Raw genomic sequence first — 18,449 nt, forward strand, 5'->3', positions numbered from 1 at the left:
GAGCAAATACTTGTTCAGCAGTAACTGGTACAGAGGATGCTAATCTGCTTCCCCCATAAAACACGTGAAGCTGTGCTCAGTGTCTTAACACAAAGTTGCACTCACCTTTTGACTGCAGAACTTTGTTTCTCCCTGGTTAGGAGGCTGACGGTAGCACATTCCCAAAGCTGCTTCTGTGGTAAGGCCAGAGTGGATGGAATTGACTGTAGCATCACCTCAGAGGCAGAGCAGCTGCTGGCAGCACACACCAGGTACTTGTCATCACATTCCTTCGTGTGACATTGTTCCTTTCTGACCAATTCCCCTCTTTTGAGTGGGTGTATGTCACCTGTACACTTCTGCTTGGTTAAGAATTAGGTGTTGTTCAAATGACTTTTTCAAATGCATTTGTTGGTGAATTTTCCTAGCATAAATGATTGCAGGCATTAGAATTACATAAGAGCATATTACAAAGTTTAGGTCAGTTCATGGTTCTGGAACTCCAGATTGTGGGGTGCCTGGATTACAACAATGAATAAACATACACGCAGCAACTGCAGGGACCTAGTTTGAGAAACATCTTTCACCTTAGTAATTACATTTTCAGAAACCATTTTCCCATTTGGACTCACCTAGACATATGCATGATGAAGGGGAATTTTGCCTGATGAAAATACACCACTACACTGATTGTCATTACCCCACGGCTGCCGGCAGCAGTGGTTTGGAGATGAATCATCCTTTCATTATGATCCTTTTACTGTGCCTCATTGTGCAAAATAAACTTTCCCTCCTCTCAGCCAGGCCCAGAAAACAGATCTGCATTGCACCATGTGTGGCTGCATGGAGTGTTAAGTCAGAAGTCTCATCTGGGACCACCTCACCTGCCATCGCCTGTCCAGGGTTCCAGCACTGGGGCTGTGGCTCTGCAGGCGCTGCCAGCTGGGTAGGAATTGTTCAGAGTACCCTGGTCCTCCTTCATGCTCCCCCAGGCAAACTACATGTACAGACTCTGGCCAGTCCAAACTCCTCCTCAAGCTAGAAGTGAACAAAAATGAAGGTTTTCTGCATAACTCAGACCTTCTTCACACAGCACTGGTCAGTGCAACTCCTTGTACTGTGATTCACAGTATGACGCAGGAAACATCTGCTCAGAGATCCCAACAGTTCCATGTTCTTCATCTTCAAAAGCACTTCAACCTCAGTAATGCAGGCCGAATACTTAAGGTCTCAAGTGATGCAAAAGTTCAATAAACTGCTTTTGATATTTAAAGTGGAAAACATGTTTATTAACATTCTTTCAAGCTTTCCTTAGTCAAGGCCATATAAAAAAAATCTCCATTTGAGTATATGCATGGTTTTACTTTCTACATAGTTACAGAGGTATTATATAGATTCTACCTTTTTTGTGATACACTGGTAAGTACTGAGTTCTGTGAGACAGGTGTAAGCACTTGTTTTCAAATTAGGTATTTGAAAACAATTTTTTATATACAATTTAGCAGACTAATGCAGCATAAAATGCTCTTAGTAAGAGGTATATGAGCCAAGGATCAAGATAATACTTACCTAAACTTCTTTTTCTATATGGAGCAAAACCTCTGTCTCAGTTGTTTCCCAACTACCACCTCCTAACTGGAAACCAGACAATGAAGTAGTAGCAAGGAGGGACAATTAATGTGCTTATGGTGGACCTGACCTTGTGAATTGCTCAAAACTAAACATATATTCTAGGCTTCCTCATCCTGGGAATTGCTCAACGTAACTGCTTAAACTCAGCTACCATGGCAAACTCCAAAGGACTATTTGGAATCACTGCTTTGAGATAAAAGTGGAATTTCTTCTGCTTTGTTTTGACATACCAGCACACAGATTATTGATCTGTTCTACATTTTCCTTTCAGCAGTGGTGACAATTTTTAGGAAAACTATACAAACATGCAAATACAGTTTTTGTTGGGCCTAAGGGGTAACACATATCTACATGTAATAAATATTGCTGTCAGGATGACCCAGTTGTAGCTACGAAATAGAAATAAAAGTACTTCCAGAGAAATCCCATTTGAACAAGAGACATTTAGAGTCTCTGTGATATTTCTATTGATATAAACTATTAACATTATTCGTTAGCATTGTGAAGTCCAGTTTAACTGTTGGCTTTGAGAAGACAGAATGTGTGACTGAATACCTGAATCAAAAATAAATCTACCTGTAATGATTTAACCAGAGTACTACTACATGAACAGCTGCTCCTATCAAAGAAACCAAATGGATTACAGATTAAAGAGATTCCCTATGCAAAGGTTTGTAAATAGCCTTAAGGACCCTTTTGTTCATACACCTATAGGTCATTAGTAGTCTCAGACAGTGTTTGCCACTCTGTACTCCCTGTCCTCACTGGGCTGCAGCTGAACCACTACACTTTCTTCATTCATCCCATTTTCCGCATCACTGCTATCAACATTGTCATTGTCATCCTCCTCATACTCCGAGGACTCGGTCATGTTCTGATGGGAGTGGGACTCTGACAGAGCCCCGAAGGACTGTGTGCTGACCGAGGCCAAAGGTCTGAGCAGAGGAGTGTTCTCAGACACTTCATTCTCCTCTTGGCTGCTGTCTGTCTCCGAGTCAGAGTCCCCCTGGGAAGGGACCACTTTCTGCTTACACACAGGACAGGTTTTTTTTGTTTTTGTCAGCCATGGGTCCACACACTTGCAGTGATATGCTGTTAGGAAACAAAATACAAGGACATCATTATCACAGTGAAAAGGACAGGGAAATCTGCTAACCCGTGTTTCTCTTCAGTGACATGGGAGAATTTTAGAACTGAAGTCACATGAGAATTTTAGTCCCAAGTTTGTTGGCACATAGCCTGTACCAAAACACCTGATGATTAGGATCTCAGTCACATCGGTATATGCAATGAGTACCTGTGCTCTCTACTGAGTGGATGAGAGCAGTAGTAGAACAGGCCACATCTGACAACAAATTTTAAAGCTTTTTGAGCCATTCCATCCCTTTGCAGCAGGCATGCCTACCATCATCATCCTCACATTGCCTCTCACCTCCACACCAACACGTATCAAAGCACCGCATTATTAAATGACATTACCGCATGATTTTGTGGATCTTAAATTAGGTCTGCAATTGGCCCTGCAACTAGACTGGCCGTGTTTAAAAAAAAAGTATTTAAGTGTCTTACTTATGGTATTAAAAACTCATCTCTTCTTTCTAAGAGAGACTTCTACTTGGCAAAGAGCTCATATTTACACAGCCCAGCAATGTTATATTTAGTACCTGGTCAAGCACACTGGCAACATGTTCTCCACACGAACTGATGGTGGTGGTTGGTGGTGTTCAAGTTAAGTTATCTCTGCAGTCCCCCACTGGGAGAGGCACCATGGACCTGTTCTTTCTCTTCTGAGAATTCCTTGTTTGTCAGCCTAGTTTGAAATTGGTTTTATGACTGAGGTTCTAAAAAGCTCCACCTGTCACCTGCTGTGCTGGCTGTGTATAGAAGGCTGTAACATCTCTGCAGTGGGCTGGACTTGAGAAAGACTGACACAGGAAAATATTTCACTAACTGACTTCCAAGTGTAGTCAGGCAGTGGTGTGCATGGCTGCAGACTCCAGGACAGACCAATCCCTTCAGCTGCACCTCCAGGTCACCAAGAACTCAATTTTGTGGTTTACTTGTTTCGGGGAAAGTGAAAGCCTATTTTTTTTAATGGAGGAAGTATTACAATGAATATGGGTATTTAGGGGACAGCATCAAGCCCAGATTTTCTTTCATGTGTACATCCAAGGAAAAATGCAAAGTGGGAATACTAGCATTTTAGCTTTTAAAAAGAGATAGCAAGCTTTCACTTTTCCCACTTTGTACATTCACTCTTGAATATTAGCAAAAAGAAATTTTATAAATCACTCACTAAACATATTCTCTGTGGGTTTTGGACAATGTTTTGGAAAGCTGTTAATCTAAATTCAAACCTAAAATACAGCTGCTTACCATGAGAGCATGGAAGGATCCTGAGCTTGTCTCCATCCTCATATTCATCCAGACAGATGGCACACACATCATATTCATCTCCTACAGCACATAACTGAGAATTAGTTTGACTTTGAAGGACTGGCAGCAGACCCTTCTGACACGCACATGGGCTCTCCCGCCTTGTTCCTCAGGCTGAAGGAACCACCACTTCCCCCTGCCCACGCAGGGCAGTTCCTGCCAGCTGCAGAGCTACTGCTGAACTTTTCACATCTCTGGAACCAGAGCTCATCCACTTAAGGTTAATAAAAATATTTTAAACTGTATGAAGTGCTATCTCTACAATATTTTTTCATGCTTACTGAAAGTAAGATAAAAGGATTTAAAATACAGCATTCACTTTACTATACAGGTTTTAATACATTATTGACAAAACTTAAGGCAGAAAAATAGCAACAAAGAAAACTGGATAAAAAATAAGAATAATAATCAAGAATGACACTCTGGCTGCAGGAGGAAGTTCAGTGTTTGTAACTCAAACTTCACAAACGGGATACACAGCACCTACAGTACTGACACACTGTAGGTTGGTGTGGTATGTTATATGACCAAAGGAGAGACAATTTCTAGAGGTTAATGCATTCCCATTTAATTTTTTCTTGTCAAGGGTTTTACAACATGCTCCTTCCATCAGTTCCCATGGCTCTTTCCCTTTTCGTGAAGACAATGGCCTCCAGAGTTGCTCCAGTCCTGCAGTGGCTTCAGCCCAGCTACTCGCTTCCCCCAAGGGACAGAAAAAAGGGGCAGAAGGAGAAAAGTGAGAAAACTTTTGAGAAAAAGATAGTTCAATGGGTAAAGCAAAAGCTGCACACAAGCAGAGAAAAATAAGGAATTCGTTCACTGCTTCCTATCAAAATTTTGAGGCCAAACAGCAGCAAGCAGAACAACGCAGTGAGAGAACAAATAAAATTCCATGGTTTGGCTCTTAAACCCTCTTCCTCAACACACATAGATTGTCTCTCTCCAGGCAAAGACAGAAAGTCCTGAATCTTTTGGTGCCTTCCTTACCTCTCTGCACCCAGGACTCTCTTCTGGGAAGTACATATGAGCTCTGTGGAAAGGGACAAGAGTGCCCTTTCCAGAGCAGCCCATAACACAGGTTAGGGCACTTCATGAGTGCCCTTTATAAGATACGTAAGTAATGAGAAAACAGGATCAAACCTAGCAGGGTCACAAGGAAGGTAGGCAATTTCCAGAATTAAAAAAATGTGGTACATCATCTCTCCTTGGACACTGTCACAATAACCAGGAAAGTTCTGTATGTGAAATGACTGCTCCTGGTCAAATAAAGGCAGCGAGGATTAGCAGAGAGAACTGGTAAGTGGAAGCTGTTCCTGGTGGTGTTGGAAGCTCATTAGGCTGGAGAAAACTTACTGGTACTGTCCTGTTACAAAATTGCTTTGGAGCAATATTGATAACACACCCAAGGCGCATATCAGTTACAGATATACAAAACACGATTAAGTAGCCATTATCCAGAGGGCATCTGGGATAGCAGAGAGAAATCTGTAAATCTGGAATAATGGCATATGAATTAAATTTAGTACTATAAGATGTAAGTTACATCCTTGGGAATTTTTAGGTGAGATTTCATCAGTTATAAACATTTGAGAAGAAACAGGGTGCAGTGACTGATCACTAGTATTCCTAATGTGATAATACAAACGGGAAAAAGAAAACTGCTGCAGTAGGACACATTTAGAGCAGTCCTCCCAGAAGTCTCAGTACTGTTCAGTCCTCAACATGGCCCTCCACATCCCTCAAAGATTAATTTAACAGAAACAAAGAAAGATTATGATCACATAGCAGAGAAACTACTATGCAAGGAAAATAATTTTTAAGAGCCTGATAATGTAAACCTAGCCATCTGAGGGCTGAAAGAGGATTCAGCCTTCTCTATAAACACCACAGAGAAAGAATCCCATGGTCAGAGAGAAGCTAAAGGTGTGGGGGGGTGGGGGGAAGACCATCATCTGATCAGGAACCATCAGGTTGGAGGTGAAAATAAAACTTGACCACTGCAACAGCGATACCCTGAATCAGCCTTTCAGGCACTCAGCCAGCAATTCTGGTAATGGGACAAACCTCCCCCTTTCCCTAAATCTAGTTTTACATCAAGGCTTTAAATGTGTGACACAAATTCCTAAGAGAACAGCATCTGGAAGGAGATGGAAATGGGCTCCCAGAGTTGCATCTGAATGGTCAGACAGGAAAGTTTCCTTAACGTCTGCAAAAGTTGGTGAACTCTTCTTTCATATACCTCTTGAATTCAGACCCATCCGGCGCTGCTACTTTCTCCTGATGGTACTTCTCCCATTACACTATGAGCATTGTATTCACACAGCTGATCCTGATTGTCCTAGTGCAGTGCTGGACAGTGATGTCTCCCCTGAGGCAGCCACTTGCTCCTGCTGCATGCTCTCCTGACCATGAAGTGTTCTTTAGATGCGCAAACCCCGAGAACAACCAGCCTGGCCCAGCCCATCTGTACCCATCACATGGCCGTAAGCACATGTGGCAGCAGCTTTCCCATCACTTTATGGACAGGTCTGGTTGAAGGACTGGACATTCACAGGTTCAAGTGCTCCACTTCATGTTAGTCCATCTCATCACATGGGCAGTTATCTGCCCAACACGTGGTGCTGGATGCCTGTGCCCTGGTTACACACTGTGCAGCAGAGGAAGGCACCAACGACAGTGCCTCAGGGAAAAAAGGGGGTGTGGCCCACCTTGCCTAAGGTTGGACACCCCAGACACATCCTGCAGTACTCTGGGGGGATCCAAAGAACAGTGACGGAAAGTGACAGCTATTCTCAAGCAGGCTCATCTCCCCAGGGCATCCCCTGGCCAAGAACAGCAGCACCCTCAAAAGAAAATGACACAGCAGTGGAACTTCACACTCGTGTCTATGGCAGGTAGGTACAGGTAAAGTTTCCTGCCACCACAGATATTTCTCCTACTCCTGCCACCACAGGTATTTCTCCCACTCCTGCCAACACTGCAGTCCGGGCCCTCACCATAAAGCAATGTCCAACAAACTCTTGTCCCTGTTGCTCCAGCAGCGGCCACAGTGTCCATCTGCTGCAGTCCACCTACTCCTCACCTCCCACAGGTCATCACACCTGCAATTAACTGGTGCTATTTCCAGGTGCCTTCTCTCCCTGTGGCTTGGGGAAGGGAGGCAGATTCACACAGCAGCCGAGATCAGGGACACGGGCCCTCACTGGCACCCAGGATTTCTTTCTCCTGGACTAGTTCCCAAGCTGTTTCAGCTCCATGACCACATGCCCCTCAAGATCTAATTTAATTTCTAAACCAGACACTTTTCAGATATCTTTTTCTCAAACTCCCATTACTCTAATTTAGAAGCTAACTCAGAACCACCAAAAGAATCATGAAAAATGAAGTATGGACATAGCTGCAAAATAAAGTATCTTGCCTAAATAAACTGTGTATGGAGAGTATTTAGTAAGCAAAATTACCTTCTAACTACTTGGCACATATAAATAAAAAAGAGTATTTTCAGAAATACAGAATTACCTACCCACACATGTATGTGTGGTTTGAGAAACGCAAAATGCAAAACTACAGCTGAGACTTTGGCAGAGTTTCTGTTATGTTTTCTCTATTAAACCATAACGAACTGTGCAGTCATGTAGATGGGTCAGTAATGAAGAGTAATTAGACCACTTATAATCCCATTTTCAGGGAAAAAAATAATCAATTTAGGCATACATAATAAACTGCAGAACTCCACTTACTGAGACAAAGCTCTTTAAAAGTCATTGAGACACCTGTCACTCACTATTGCTCAATCACATGTATCTGCATATACGTACACAGAAAGCCAACACATGATACCTGAAAACATGCATTTACGTAAAATGACATGCCCTCTTCCAGCTTACTATTTGTCATATGTTTGGGCTTTTTACCCATGTGTACACTAAGTAGTTCAAAGACAACCGTATGAAATTGAGCTCCTTTTTCATACTGACACCTAACAAAACCACTTTCATTTTTTAAAATCTTGTGGTTATAACAACACCCAAATTCTGGATTCTTTATCAGATACCTCACCACTCATTACGATTGTAACTTTCGACACTCAATGTAGAAAAAAAGTCCTCCATTTGTTTTTAATTTCTTGATAACATCTCCCCCACAGCATTCTATTTTCCCTAAATTTATGACATTTTCTTTTCTTCCCTAAATTTTCCCTGAATTTATGACATTTTCTTTCAAGAGTGAAAGGCTACACTCTTTAATTTCATTGAACTTCAGATCTAAAGATCATTTCAGTCTTGGCCTAGATTCCATTTAGGTGAAAGTTAAGACAGCTTGGAAATAATATATATATTTATGAGGATAAATTCTGTAATACCAGTTTACATCTGAGCTATTTTCTTCAGAACACTCAGATTTGCTACCGATCACATTACAGGCGCAGTAAATGACTTTTCTGCTGTGCTCACTTTGTTATAAAGACATCATATATGAGTTCTCAACTCCCACTGACTTTTGTGTGACCAAAACAAACCATTTTGTAAAGAACCACAACACAGCAACTGCCCCAAAACCCTTTTAGTGTAGAAAACAGATTTTTATACAGTCTATGTTCCATTCTGTGGAATTACTCAAAATGAGGCCTGTTGACTAGAACTTTGCAGAAAGCCAACTGCATATATTTTGTTACTGCATTCCCTACTCGCCACAGAGATGTTCGCAACAGCAAGTATCTTGGTATTAAATTTGAATTGCTCTTGCCCTCACAAAAGTATTGTGATTGACTGAAAGGATTGCTCCTCTAGGAAGGTAAAGGAATTACACCCTCAAGATAGTTTTGTTTCTACACTCTACAATATCAGGCAACTTATATGTCACTAGTATTTACCAGTTTCCAGACTAATAATTATAGAGTCATTAAATAGACTGAGTTGGAACATCATCTATTCCACTACCCTGCAGTGAGCAGGGACACCTTTTGCTAGATTATGTTGCTCCAAGCCTCATTCTGCCTGGCCTTGGAATGTTTCAGTGTAAGGCAGCCATAAGCTCTCTGGGCAACCTGTGCCAGTGTGTCACCACCCCCACTGTAAAAAAATTACTTCCTTTTATCTAGCCTGAATCCACCCCCTTTCAGTTTAAAACCATCACCCCCTTGTCTTATTGCAACAAGCCCTGTAAAAAGGTCTGTCTCCACCTTTCTTAGCAGACAGATCTCTTCAGGCACTGGAAGGGGTCTAAGGACTCCCTGGAGGGTGAACACCCCCAGCTCTTCCAGCCTGGCTCCAGAGCAGAGGGGGCTCCAGCTTTCAGAGCATAATCATGGCTTTCTCTGGATCTCCTCCAGCAGATCCACATCTGTCCTGTGCTGATGATTCCAGAGCTGGATGCAGCACTGGAAGTGGCAGTTCCAAATAAAGGAAATACTGCAACACAGGGGCTGCTGTGGTCACTGGTAATGGGAGTACAAGGAAATTTAATGCAATTTCTGCACTGATTTTTTTTTAAGCAATGTTTTAATGCTCAGCCACAGTCTGCTCTGCTCCTATTAAAGAAGTATTAGAACTCCTCTATTTTAGCGAGAACAGGGTCAAGCCAAATGTTTTGCATGCTTTCACTCCAAACTCTACTATCTATTTCAAGTGTACTCAAAATTACCTCTGAAACTTAATATGCCTTTGATTTAGAGGGTCTTTGGTGTTAAAAACAATGGGGTCCATTAGTTAGACAACGAATGATCCACTTGCCTTTCTTAAACTTATGTACAGGAAGTTTCTTAAGTTGATCCTTCCTAAGTCGATTCCTTCTTGCTCTGTGTCTGTCCTGAACAAATTTTGTTATCTGGAAACAGACATAAGATAACATGAACAGTATGTTAAACCAATAAAAAAACAATAGTTTTGATTTATGAAGCTATGCACTAAGTTGGTCAAAAGGGAACCCCAACTAACATAGAATAACCTCTTCCATTGCCTGAACATCAGGATGAAGCCAAACAAGCCTAAAGGATGTTCTCCACAAACATGGCACTTGGAACTGAGAATACACAAGGGGTTTTTTTTGGAGGAAAGAGAAAGAAAAAGGTATGCCCATATATATAAAATAAATGGCCACTGCTGTAATCCTCTACTGAGGCCTGTGAAAAGCAGGAAGCATATTACACAGCAAAACACAATTCAGTAAGTTTGAACAGCCTTCCTTACAGATTTAGATAATTACAGCTGTTTTAGAGAATTATTCCCACATTCATCAGAACTGTTTTCATATTATCTAAAACAGTAGGTTGGGGATGAGTAAAAGGTTTGCTTTGAGTCATTATTACATGTTATGCTATCCCATACCGAGATAACTAAATAAGTAAAATAACTAAATAACTAGTAAAACCAAGCTCTCTAAATAACTATAACAAAGATTCTATTTCCATTTTCTTAGTAGTCCCTAATGCTATTTCTAGTTCAATTTCTAAATCTAGCACCTGTGATATGACATTCTTTTTTAAATATGATGACAAGCAAACAAACAAAGGATATTTGAATCTAAACTGTTCGTTCAGACTCTTTCACCACAGTTGAGCAATAAGCTGTATGCACAAACTGCAGTTTTTCTGGTGTAATCCAGATCCTTAGTAACAACCAGAGTCTCACATGAATCTCCTAGTTAAAAACAAGATTGTCCCAAAGAGGCAGGGACAGAATTAGTAACAAATAAGGACCAAATCCAGCCTGGAACCTCCCTGGGATCAATTTCACTGCACAAATTAATTGTCCAGTGCTCTAGTCTATTGAGATGTCTCTGTGAAGGCCTCTCTATATGCCAGGAATCAGCATCTCCTAGTTTAGTATCCTTGGCAAATTTACTCAGTGTGTACTCAACTCCTCTGTCCAGGTTGCTGACAGCAACACTGCAGAGAACTCGCCGTAAAGCTGAATGCTGATGAGCACCAGTGATGCCCAACCACCAGCCAGGTGTTACCCCCTTCACTGCAGCCCCCTGAGCCTGACCCTTTCGAAAGCTCACCCATCATCCTGTGTACACAATTAGCTTTAATGGGGTGGTTTTGTCCAGCAGAACACTGTAAAAGACAGTAAAAGCTTTGCTAAAAAGAAAATTCATCTCTAGGTGATCATTCTGCTCTGTTTTCAGAGAGCTGCTGCACTTGCAATTGTCCCAAACATGCCCAGGATTGTCAATGAAATATGTAACTAGCAGTGCAAAAAATACTAATGCACAAAAATATTTTAAGTAATTGTTTATAGAACAGTTGATGCATTATTTTCTTTTTATTAAAAGGTAAAACAATAAATTGGGCACAGATCACAAAAAATGGGATGCTTAGTATCCTGAAATAATATGTAGCTATGCTATCTTACCATTTCAAGAAAAGATGTCCCAACTGAGAACCTCTACAGGCAATGCATGTGCTGAGATCTACACTCTGTGCTGTGAGGCTCTGTGCTCACACACTTGTAACTACACCTGCAGTACAAAGCACTGAGCCCTGCACTGTGGAACAGTGGAACTAAAGATTATTACGTTTGGTAAGTCGGGATATCCCCTCAGTGTACAAAAGCACAAGGACAGGTCACTCTGTATGGGGCCAAAAAGCAAACACTCGTGGAGTGTAAGACTGGCAGTGAGGACAATTCCTATAAGCAGTTACATGCTAGGGAGAACATCCAAAAGGCTCCTGATATCCCTTTGACAAAATTCTGCACCTGTTTGTTTTATTGAGGAACTAAATGATTACAGGTAAGCATGGTACAGATATGTGCAGTACACACAGCTTCACTCTTCCTTTACTGTATACTTTCCTTTAACTTCAGTGTGTGACAGTTCCCTGATGATTTGAAAGAAAAAAATATTATTAGAAGAAGAAACTTACCATAAATATGACAATGAGGATAAGACAGATCCCTACTATTATTAGGAAAGGGATTAAGTAGTACTCCAAAGGAAGACTGAACTCTGGGATTAACACAACATGGCCACTGTGGGGAGAAAGAGATAATACTTTCTAAATTAATGAGAATTTAATGAACAAGTTGAAGAACAAATACAATAAAAAAACCCAAAAGATTATCATTAGACGCACTACAGGAATCCTACCTGTGCACAACAACATAGAAAATTCAGTCCATACCCACACAATACAAAGCTAATTAAATAAAAGGATAAAACTGTTTTTTGAGTTAAAATTATTTACTGACCTCAATCAAATCTAGAGAAACTAGGAAAACCACCTCATGGCTGCTGTGACAGCAGAATGAAAAAAATATAACATGACTATCGAAAGATACAGTGAAATCATTCTTATTTACTAAAGCATGGCAGGTTGCTCTCAGGCACAAGATTTCACCTGGAACACCTATAACCTCTGTCATCATAACATCCTATTTTAAGGCCACAAATATTCTAAAGAGACAATGATCTAATGCAAGGAGTAACACAGCTGCATGTGAGTTAACCTACCCTTTTTCGTAAGTAAACTCCTCTTTAAGAGAATTAGCTGACGTCTCACCAATAAAGACAGAAGGAATGTCAATCTTCTTTAAAATCTCAACTGCATAAAAAAAAGGCAGGAAAATAAAACTATTATTACATGGACAAGCTATGGGTACTCAATATATACAACCTGAACATTATGAGACTATCACAACAGGAAGACATATAGTGACATACAGACCAATGGACATGCATGTTACAGCTTTACTTCATGTAAGTACTATTATTTTTCCTACACAATTTCTAGGGAATTTATTGCAGGTAGAAAAATCAAAATTCCTAATGGAATAGTTAAAGGGAGCATAAAACCAAAATATGTTGACAGAAGAGGATCATAATTTTAACCAGAACACCATTCTTTACTCATATTCAAGCAAGTCACACAGTTCCATTGATTTCCAGAATTTCTGGAAACTTACATGATTTTGTGATCTGGTTCTGTAAGTTTTAAATAATCTGTCTTCCCTCCTTTTCACCCCAAACATAAATAAACATACTGGAAACAACTGTGGCTAGATAAGGTCAAAAAGAAGAAAGAAGAAAATTAACAAGTCCCACATCTTTACTTCAGTCCCAAGAAACTGGATGAACTGTTGTCTTCTCTGTTTACCAGTGAAGGCAGTAATAAATGAAAACTTATTGAAAGATAAATCCCATATTCTAGAAAACCTTGTCCTCAGCTTCACTTTATACTGGTTTTCCCCCTAATGCTTCGCATTTAAGGCTCAAAGTAATCAGAGTTTAGTCCATCTCAAAGCAGTCAGGTTTCCCCAGGCAAAAGCACACATGGCTGAACAGCACCCCACACTATGTCTGTGTTGCGGACTTGTTCTACATTTTGGTTACTCAGTGAAATCTGAAAATAAGATTCACGTGGGTTGAGAATTCATTAAACCCACTTTCACATAACTGCCTGAGCTACTCAGCTCCCATTTAGTTTGTCAAAGTTCATTCCTACTTTACCCAATGGCATTTCCACTGGAAAAGAATTTATTTTCCTCTTATTTTCCTATTGAACAAGTTGAAAAACTGGACAAAATAAAGAAATGCCACGAAGAAAGCAGTAACAGCACTAGAAACACAAAGCTCATACCACAGAACAAACCCAACATTCTGACTAGATTTCAAGATGTTCTGAACATATTCACTCCATGAAGGTTAAAACTGGAACAGCTAACACAAGAACCAAATATTAAATGGTGCACCGGTCTTTAAATACTCTTTTTCCAACTGAAAAACTGAAAGTTTTAAAAAAAAAAACTGAAAAGCACATGATATACTAGAATCCATTTGTCCAGAGAACAGGAAGATGTACCTAACAGTGCAACAACAAACTGGAATGACTATCATGGATGAACTTCATGATCTTAAAAGTTTTTTCCAACCTAAAGGGTTCTATGATTCTAAATACTAAAATGTCATATTATAAAGGGTTCTATGGTTCTAAATACTAAAATGTCATATTATAAAGTTTTTCCTTCTAAATGTGAGTTTTCTACTTTTCCCGTATTTCTACTTAATTAACAACACCTCAGCTATTTTCCACATCAGTAATATAAATCTAGCCCAGAACACCTGAACTAAAGTTTGAAGGAAAATCAAAAGAAACATTCAGAGAAGGCACAAGTCAATGTATTTGTTCCTATGCAAATATCTCCTGTTACTAAATCTTAAAAGCAGGAGGATTTCTCTGGGTTTTTTGTTTAGTTTGGTTGCAGTTTTTGTTTTTGTGGTGGTGGTTTTGTGGTTGAGGTTTTGAGGGGTTTTTGGTGGTGCTGCTGTTTCCAGTCGGTGAAATGATATTCAAACAGGAGAGAAGAAGTGATACCTGTACTTACTGTCGTTGGATCCCATGCTTATGAGGTCATCAGAATCAACATTGTGAACTATAGCTGCCTTGTATCCAGCTCTCTGGGCATTTAAGACCTGTAAGCCACACAAAATACTTACTGGAAAGAATATTGCTTCCAAATACAGTAACTGTGAAAGTCTGTGCTTTCTGAGATAAGGTACACTTTGACAAAGTGATTAATATGAACATAATTTGCATTTATAAACCAAGTGTCACCTTTCAAAGCAAAATTGTATCATTATTCTTATACTCATGTAGTTATTTTTTTAGAAAGCCATTTTAATATTGTCTGCAGACAGACTATCTTTATATTAAAAATAGAATTTAAAACTTTCTAGGGGTAGTTAAAAACATTTGATTGCAACTGAAAATAAAGGCACTAACTTACTTTGGTAATCTAGAAATTACCACTCGATAGTTCATGAAGTCAGATGAGCAGTATCTTTTCTGTGCTTTAGAGATGTGGAATATCTCACCTGAAAGCCCAGGTATAAGAAGCTTTCTCATGGAGAAGTGCAAAATTATAACTACGGGTACAAAATTATTAACATCCTGTGTACCAGTTACATTACTAATATAAACTCACCTTTTCATCAATACAATGAAAACCCAAGGTCCATGTAAATGGCATTTACTGCAGTGACTATTACCAACATAAACTTAGCTAAATTACAACTGTTCATCTTGGATATTGCTTTTACTGCATCCGCCACAGTATAAAAAACTCCTTGCAAGCTGCAAAAAGCACTTAGAGCACCTTGAGAAACTTTTGGGTTTCATCCCAACAACACTGATTCTCTTCTCATATTGCTAATGACTATATTTCAAACATCGGAACAATGTTACTGGAAAATGCAGAATAGACACCTTGAGAAATCCCAATATTACAAAAAAAAATGAAAAAAAAAAAGTAAATCCATTTAAGATGTTAACATACATGCATGGTTGGGAGTTTGGCCAATATTTTATCACCACAGAAAATATCCATAGTGCATACATAAAGAAATCAAGAAATAATTATGTACCTGCACTTGTCATTTTTAACATAAAACAGAACGAGAGAGACAACTTTCAATTTTTGTTAAAATATGCATTCTGTTGGTCAAGTAGTTGATGGGTAATCCAGCTCACATCTCAGCACACATGCCACTTTCTGGCAGAAACTTTAAGGGAAAATGCTGTACTATGCACGCAATTATACAATGCAATACTGCAGGAGTATTAACAATATACTAAAGATGTGGATTCGCTGGGCACAGAGTATGCAGATACCCATGCTCACCTTGGAAATGATGATCCACTTGCTACTTTGCTCTTTGTCTAACAAGAAATGAGTGGGAACCCCCTTTCCTATCAACATACGAAATATAAAACGTAACCAAAAATTCTTACATACAGAGCTCACGTGACATAATCTATAAAGGACTGACTATGGAGACCTCTCAACGGCAATGTAGAAGTCTTCCAAATTCAGACCTGTTCCTTTAACCATGTCCCCAGAAGCAATACTGTCCCGTCAGTGTATAGACAACAATTAGACAGACAAAGAGGACATGAAAAAAAGGCAAGTAGCCATTCGTCCCCCTTTCTTTTCCCACTGAGCCATATGCACATGCGGTGGCAGGATCCCCAGGACAGGCTATGTGCCATTCCCAAGTCCGATGTGAAGGCAGATTACATGCAGTGAACCTGCCTCTGCAGGTGCAATCTACAGTCTACATAGAATTTATATGTTTCAATTACCACATAACTGAACCTACCACACAGCAGCAAAAGCAAATCTAGCTGAATCTCCTTTTAGTTCATGAAAGTCAATAACAAACTGAAGAGCCCTGCTTTTCTTAAGACATCCTTAGCTGCCCCATTGTATCAGGTTAATTTCCAAGAAAACCATAGTCAAACACAAATCATTCTAATTTTGCATTTTTAAAATCATAGAATGTTAAGGGTTGGAAGGGACCTTAAAGATCAAGTGGCTAGAGCATGCCCAGAAAAGGGAATGGAGCTGGGGAAGGGTCTGAAGCACAAGGAGTGGCTGAGGGAGCTTGGGGGCTCAGCCTGGAGAAAAGGAGGTTCACAGGTGACCTTCTCACTCTCTACAACTCTGACAGGAGGGTACAGCCAGGTGGGGATAGGGCTCTTGCCCCAGGCAACCATCAGTAATACCAGGGGACACAGTCTTAAGCTGTGCCAGAGGACATGAGGAAGAATTTCTTCACAGAAAGGGTAATAAAACATTGGAAGGGGCTGCCCAGGGAGGTGGTAGAGTCTCCATCCCTGAAGATGTTTAATGAAAGACTGGACACGGCACTCAGTGCTCTGGTGTAGTTGACATAATGGTGTTTAGTCATAGGTAGGTTATTGGCTGGACTTGGTGAGCTCTGCTTTATCTGTCTGGAGACAATAAAATTCTCCCTCCCCTTCATATCAGTATCTATTCCACTGTTAGCGACAGATATTTTTCTGAAGCACTAGTAAACTCTGAAACAGAGGGTGAGGGGAAATCAAATCTTACCTTGACATCAAAGTTGCACTCCAGCCTTCGGATTAACACAATAAAAGCACCAGAGGAGTTGTCTCTCAGAGGAGGTGGCGCTATAGGCTCACATGCATTCTCTGGTTTGGAATTTATTAGAAATCCCTAGAAAACAGGAGCAGAAAAAGAAGCTTCATTTCTCTTTAACAAAAGGGGGTTGATAGTCAAGTATATGGAAAGAAAACAGCACATTTTCATACAATAGCTAAACAAATTCTTATTATCAGCTCAGTCCTATACCATAGCAAGATTTCTGCTACTTCCCTGACTACGTATTTTGATTCATCAGAATCTTTATGTCTGTAAAGAATTAGAAAGTTTGAAAGAAAATACAGTTTTTCTAATCCCATCATACTCAGACTTTGCAGTGTAATGCAAGATACAGTAAGATGGCATATACTACATTAATATAGGGTAACTATTATTCTAAGACATATGGAGACTAAACAAGAAATCAGAAATACAATGGCCTAAGAAGCACCAACACAAACTCAGAACTCACCAATTAACAACAGAACACAAGCAAAGTTCCATGTATGACCCCAGCACTGACCTAGCATACAAAATAGTCGGTTTGCTGTGATAAGCAAAGATCACTCAATAAGCTACAGATGAAAGCTTCACAGAAGTAGGAAATTCTGGCAATATCAACTTTGAAGCAATCTTTCAGTTGTTTTTAGGTGGCTGAGCTCTCCACCACTGACAATGTTGAAGTAGAAACTCTCATAACCTCACACTTTACATCTGCTGAGAAGTTCTACAGCTTCTCTCACAGGCAACACGCTCACCTGAATATGGGATGTGCCGGCATGAGTTCTACTCCCCAGTGCTGCGACTTCAAGGCCGATTACTCCCTTCAGCCCTCCTCCCCAGTGCCAGAACTACTCCGTACTGCCACCCACAACAGTGCCAGTATCACACGAGGCACATTGTACAGCACTGCCTGTCCAAACTCTGAAGGGAGCGGGCTGGCCCTTTTCCCCTTGGTAGAATGGGCTTGCTTCCTTGGTCAGCTCTCTAGATCACCTGAGAAGGAGCTTCTTGATTAGCTAGCTTAATGTTAGTTAATTAATTATTAGGTTGGTATTAACTAGTCTCCCCTTTGTTAAGTCTCTTCATAACATATTGTAATACCAAACTACAGAAAAATCCAGACTGGACACCCAGAGAAGTTTTGCCTACCCTTCACATGAAATACCTCTCTTCAGAAAATCACCTTCCTGGGTCTTGTGCATGGTAAGGTCACAGTGTAACAGAGGCTTTCTAACACTAATGCAGCAGAAGAGCATTTGACAGAGGAATATTCCTACCAGACTTGAAAATTATCATATAGCTAAAGAGAGGTAAATTGAAAAAAAAAAAAAAAAAAAAAAAAAAATAGAAGTAGTGTGTTTCATGCAAATAAAGATCATGAGAACTTGCACTGCTGTGGGCTGAAGAAATTACTGCTACATGTCTAGATATATCCTAAGCTTTTGGTTTTCACTGACAGCTTTAGATAGAGATGTCATCAGCTGTTTAGAAATA

The 18,449-nt window shown here is 40.1% G+C and overlaps 1 protein-coding gene across 2 annotated transcripts in view; it reads right to left on the reverse strand.

Annotated features, from left to right (window-relative positions):
- Positions 1-1,246: 1,246 nt before the first annotated feature.
- Positions 1,247-18,449, reverse strand: part of RNF13 (ring finger protein 13) — a 31,460-nt gene continuing 14,257 nt past the window's right edge. For both annotated transcript variants that reach the window (XM_069024931.1, XM_069024929.1), the window contains exons 4-10: positions 16,902-17,027; positions 14,373-14,460; positions 12,502-12,592; positions 11,915-12,020; positions 9,780-9,873; positions 3,988-4,068; positions 1,247-2,703 (exon numbers count right to left, since the gene is read on the reverse strand). In XM_069024931.1, coding sequence (XP_068881032.1) covers positions 2,339-2,703; positions 3,988-4,068; positions 9,780-9,873; positions 11,915-12,020; positions 12,502-12,592; positions 14,373-14,460; positions 16,902-17,027 — 951 coding nt within the window. In that variant the 3' untranslated portion in view covers positions 1,247-2,338. The remainder of the gene's footprint in view (positions 2,704-3,987; positions 4,069-9,779; positions 9,874-11,914; positions 12,021-12,501; positions 12,593-14,372; positions 14,461-16,901; positions 17,028-18,449) is intronic.

Source organism: Aphelocoma coerulescens, chromosome 9 (assembly GCF_041296385.1).
Source record: "Aphelocoma coerulescens isolate FSJ_1873_10779 chromosome 9, UR_Acoe_1.0, whole genome shotgun sequence".
NCBI classification, from domain to species: Eukaryota; Metazoa; Chordata; class Aves; order Passeriformes; family Corvidae; genus Aphelocoma; species Aphelocoma coerulescens.